General features: G+C 34.9%; 1 protein-coding gene across 6 annotated transcripts; it reads left to right on the top strand.

Annotated features, from left to right (window-relative positions):
• The first annotated feature begins 396 nt into the window (after positions 1 to 396).
• Positions 397 to 3,639, top strand: LOC112738208 (deoxyribodipyrimidine photo-lyase). 6 transcript variants are annotated; one of them, XM_072211847.1, is made up of 11 exons: positions 397 to 726; positions 954 to 1,012; positions 1,112 to 1,434; positions 1,571 to 1,914; positions 1,997 to 2,237; positions 2,303 to 2,460; positions 2,538 to 2,574; positions 2,706 to 2,764; positions 2,847 to 2,928; positions 3,021 to 3,092; positions 3,322 to 3,639. In XM_072211847.1, exons 3-11 carry the CDS (start codon positions 1,114 to 1,116, stop codon positions 3,496 to 3,498), a joined length of 1,491 nt encoding a protein of 496 aa, XP_072067948.1. In that variant the 5' UTR covers positions 397 to 726; positions 954 to 1,012; positions 1,112 to 1,113; the 3' UTR covers positions 3,499 to 3,639. The 6 variants fall into 6 exon arrangements, with proteins under 6 accessions (XP_072067948.1, XP_029147417.1, XP_025644337.1 ...); XM_029291584.2 differs by having other exon boundaries at positions 1,994 to 2,237; XM_025788552.3 differs by having other exon boundaries at positions 439 to 726; positions 954 to 1,434.
• The last annotated feature ends 1,555 nt before the right edge of the window (positions 3,640 to 5,194 follow it).

Raw genomic sequence — 5,194 nt, 5'->3', positions numbered from 1 at the left:
GCCGATGAAGGAGAAATATAAAGTAGAGTGGGACTTTGAGGTGAGAAACCTAATAACTAATACTATCTTAACTTTTGAAAGAAACTGAGTTGATAATTAAAAGTGATGGCCAAAAATAATAAATTCTGATGGTTGTCTAATAGTTTTTTATATTATAAAAGATTTTAACGTTGAATTTAAATTTAGAATTTAAATATTTTTTATTATTTAACTTTTGTATTATACTTACATGAGATTATAAGAATTTTAATTTGGTTATATCGTATTTTAATTTGTGTATTTTTGAGTTTAACATTAGAATATAATTTGGTTACATTGTATTTTTATGTGTTATTTTATTAAAATTTAATTATTTTGGTTGAATTATAATTAAATCGATTGAACCATTAAATCATTGAAGCAATACTTCAATAGTTAAAGATAATCGGTTTGGTTTTTAGAATCGGTTTGAATCTCCTTGGAACCGGTTAAACCGTTAGATGTCGGTTATTTTGAGAACGTTGTCCTTCCCTCCCTCGAGTCTCTATCTGTAGTCCCCTCCCTCCAATCGAGCCGTCGCTGCAACGTCTACTCGTCGCCATCGCCGGCTCTCTGCTCGTCGCTCTCGTTGGATCTTTGCTCCGGTCGCCGTCGCTGCTTCCTATGCCTCCCGTCGGCGTCGCTGGATCTTTGCTTTGTCGCCGTCGCTGCTTACTCTGAGCCCGTCGCAGTCACCATAATCTGCAGGTATGTTTTCTTTTTTTTCTTTTTTTTTTCCTTCTGGATACTTGAAAGTTTAAAACCCTGTTTTCCCGATTATTGTGAAATTGATGTGTTAGCATTTTAGGGTGAGAACTTATTTTGTTCCGTTTCTGAAATTTTTAATTTTTGAGCCATTTTCTTTTGGAGCCTTAATGTATGGCTCTTCGTGTGATTGAAGCTTTTGTTTTTCTATTGTTTTGCTTACCATTTAGGTTTAATTGAAGACAAATAGAAAGAGGAAGACATAATTCTGATGCAGTTTATGAAATTAGTAATCCTCCTACAATGCAACAAGTTTCAAGCAACATTTATGCTTTAGTTTAGCAACAAGTTTCATTGATGCTTAGCTAGTTTTCTTCATCGTTCACAGCAATGGCTTCTGCAGCATCTCTAATGTCATTGCAACCGGGTCGAATTCGAACCCTCAAAGAAGGCTCCAAAGCTGGTTTGGATGCAGGTATGGGTCCTGTTGTGTATTGGATGTTCAGAGATCAACGGGTCAAAGACAATTGGGCTCTCATCCACGCTGTTCATCAGGCCAACAAGTCCAACGTCCCTGTTGCCGTTGTTTTTAATCTCTTCGATCAGTTTCTAGGCGCCAAGTCCCGCCATTTAGGGTTTATGCTCAGGGGCTTGCGCCGTGTCTCCGATCAACTGCACCAAACCCTTCAAATCCCCTTCTTCTTGCTTAGGGTAACTGAATTTCCCAATTTCTTCAATCCGAAACTAATTACATGTCTGTTGAATTTTTCGAAATCTGAATCATTACTGAATGTATGATCAATTTGAGCTTATTCACTGTTCAAAGATGATGCTTCTGTAACTTTAGGGAGAAGCAGAGGAAACAGTGCCAAAGTTTCTTAGTGAATGTGGAGCTTCTATGTTGGTGACAGACTTTTCACCCTTGCGGGAAGTGAGGAGGTGCAAAGAAGAGATTTGTAAGAAGGTGAATGAATCGCTTACCGTACATGAAGTGGATGCTCACAACATTGTGCCCCTATGGGTGGCCTCTGAGAAATTGGAGTATAGTGCTAAGACAATTAGGGGAAAGATAAACAAAAAGCTTTCTGAGTATCTGATTGATTTTCCTACCATTGAGCCTCAAACTAGGAAATGGACCATCACCAAGAATCACTCCGTTGACTGGGATGATCTCATTGCTGATGTCTTAAGGTTAGTGTTCGGTATTGTTGGCTTCTGGATTCTAATAATTAAGTCACGTGAATATGTTGACATGCTTGTTTGATGGAAGTAGGAAAGGAACGGAGGTTCCTGAGGTCAATTGGTGTGAGCCCGGGGAAGATGCTGCAATGGAAGTATTGATGGGAAGTAAAAATGGATTCTTGACTAAAAGGTTAAGAAATTATTCTGCAGATCGAAACAACCCCTGCAAACCCACTGCCCTTTCTGGTTTATCTCCCTATTTGCATTTTGGACAGATATCTGCTCAGCGATGTGCTTTGGAAGCTCGGAAGCTGCGCTCTTCATGTCCTCAGGTTTCTTCTTATCTTATATAATGTGTTTAGTTTTGTATAACCTAATATTGACCGCTTGTGTAAAGGCAATTGATGCTTTCTTGGAGGAGTTGATTGTTCGGCGAGAACTTGCTGATAACTTTTGCTTCTATCAACTGCATTATGATTCATTGCAAGGAGCCTGGGAGTGGGCTCGTAAGACCCTATTGGATCATGCCGCTGATAAGCGAGAACATACATATTCGTGAGTCACAATTGTCTTGTTTCTCACTTTACACGGTTTTTGTTACTTGCATCCTCATCTAACTTCTGTATTTTAAGGAAGGAGCAATTGGAGAAGGCCCAAACTGCTGATCCTGTAAGCCAGTCTTTCATGAACAACAATAATTTTCCCAATTAAATATAGTAATGCATCGCTTCTTTCAAAGTCATGGGCTTTTTAATGCCTTGTTTAACTAAGCATTATTTCCTAATTGTTGCACATATCAGCTCTGGAATGCTTCTCAGTTGGAGATGGTTCACAATGGAAAGATGCATGGTTTTATGCGGTGAATAACTCCCTCCTTTCTTTCTCTTTTATGTTTCACCTTATAAACATGTATGTCCTCAATTATAAGATTTTCTGTACAGCATGTATTGGGCAAAGAAGATACTCGAATGGACAAGTGGACCTGAAGAAGCCCTTGAAATATCCATCTATTTAAACAACAAGGTAACGTAGTAGTTCCTTAGCCAACATTCTTTAAATGGGACAGACTTTATTGCCATTTTTTATAAATGACAGCAATTTTCTCATGACTGCAGTATGAACTGGATGGGAGGGATCCTAGTGGTTATGTTGGTTGCATGTGGTCAATATGCGGGGTTCATGATCAGGTTTGCCTACCACAATGTTCTTATTCACTTCTATTTAATTGAAATATCAGCGAAGAATCAAGTGCCCCTGGTTTTTTAGCTGTTGTAGTTGCATTCTTTGATCTATTTGGGCTTCCCAATTTTCTTTAGAAAGAGAACCAGAGGAAACTATAAAACTGGGTGCAAGTTGATCCTTTTAGTTTTGTATTAGAAGCTTCATTTTTGGCAATCATGTTTTTATGGATTACAGGGTTGGAGAGAGCGGCCTGTTTTCGGAAAAATTCGATATATGAACTATGCAGGCTGCAAAAGAAAATTTGACGTTGACGGATACATTGCATATGTCAAGAAATTAGTTGGCGAGATGCGGAAGAGAAAGGCTGAGGACTTGCCATCCCAAAATGAGAAAGCACCCCGTCGTTTGTAGTTAGTACAATGCCATTGTTTAGCTGATACTAATACTATATTAATGCAGCAATAACCCATCCCATCGTAGATTTTAATGGTGTATGCAAGATTCTGAAAAACTGAACCGCTCATTAAATTGATAAAATTATAGGTTCAAATATTTAAAGTTTCAATCAAAGTTTAACTGGAGTTAAACTGTATATAATAAAATTTTATATATAATATATATTATTTTAACTCCCATAAGATACCTAAAACATCTTTTTTTAAAGATATTTTTTATTAATTAAAATTTAATACATGTAATTGATTAAACCATATTATTTTTGTAAAAATTAGACTAGACAAATCGATTTGACTAAAAAATTGGTAAATTAAATTTTAAATTGATCTAAATTAATATTTTTTATAAAAATAATTACAATATCCCTATTATAGAAAATGACTTAAAATACTTCTATTATATATATATATATATATATATTGAGAATTCTAAATCTTAACCCTTCTCTTCTCTCTATGTTGTTATAGAATTAGGATTTAAGATTTTTAGAACTAATATATATAATAGGAGTATTTTAGTTATTTTTTATAATAATAGTATTGTAGTCATTTTCTATAAAAATAAATATTAATTTAGATTGGTTCAAGAGTTGGTTTATCGATTTTTTAGTTAAACCAATTTATCTGGTCTAATTTTGACAAAAATAGCACAGTTTAATCGATTATATAGGTTGAATTTTAATTATTAAAATACGTCTTTAAAAAAAGCTATTTTAAGTATTTTTATCTAAGTGACTCCTATTTTAAATTGGTTAACTATTAAAATATCTAATTTGTTTGTTTGGTTAATCATTTTTTTTTATTTTTTAACTGGTTTGTTGCTATATGATTTTTCACCTAAGTCAAATTGGACTAATAATCAATTTCTGATTAATCCAGGTAAATTGGTCGGGTTAATATGGTTCTCAAAGTCAAAACCGTTATATGGCAACATTCCTTTCTCTATTCTTAAATAAGATTTTGGTCAGTTATTTATAAATTTTCTGAGCGAGATTGTTCAAGTTTCCAATAACATAGTCCTTCCAAAAAAATATTGAAAATTTGAACACAAAATTTAAGGATGCACTTCCGTAAGTGTAGCCATACTTTCCACACTCAAATCTATTTTCAATTGGTGTTTCAACCTTCTTTGGACACCTCCTACATGATTTGTAAAAGCAATCATCCTTGCCAGAATTGATTGCCACAATTGTTCTAGCAATCCACATAAAGGGCCTTCTTACAAATACATGAGATATTATGTAAATATCTTATACCATATGATGTAAGGTGTATTTAAATAGGCGTTGGGATTACTTGTGTTGAGTTTAGTGCTTCCTCTATTGTGTTTACCGTAACATCCTCTCGCTTAAGTTTGTCAGCGCCAGTACGTGAGTTGTTTGTGTTGACTTGACTAATTCTGACCAAATTTGAGGGTTTAACAGCAAGCCTCCTGCGCGTTACAACATATATATTAATTCTTGACTAATTCTAACCATTAACATACATATGAATCTCTAGAAATTCAAATGTGGAACAAACCTGTCCCGAAAGTCGCGAACTTCCTCGAGATCGGGATTGATGCGTAGCTTTGAAATGTCAAGATGACTCTGCATTGAGGTTTTTTCTGCATTTATGAAGTTAATAGTGAAAAGATTTCTAATATCACTTAT

The sequence above is a fragment of the Arachis hypogaea genome, chromosome 13 (genome assembly GCF_003086295.3).
Source record: "Arachis hypogaea cultivar Tifrunner chromosome 13, arahy.Tifrunner.gnm2.J5K5, whole genome shotgun sequence".
Classification (NCBI taxonomy): Eukaryota; Viridiplantae; Streptophyta; class Magnoliopsida; order Fabales; family Fabaceae; genus Arachis; species Arachis hypogaea.
Note: the sequence above shows the minus strand (reverse complement) of the source record. Positions and strands in the feature narration are given on the sequence as shown.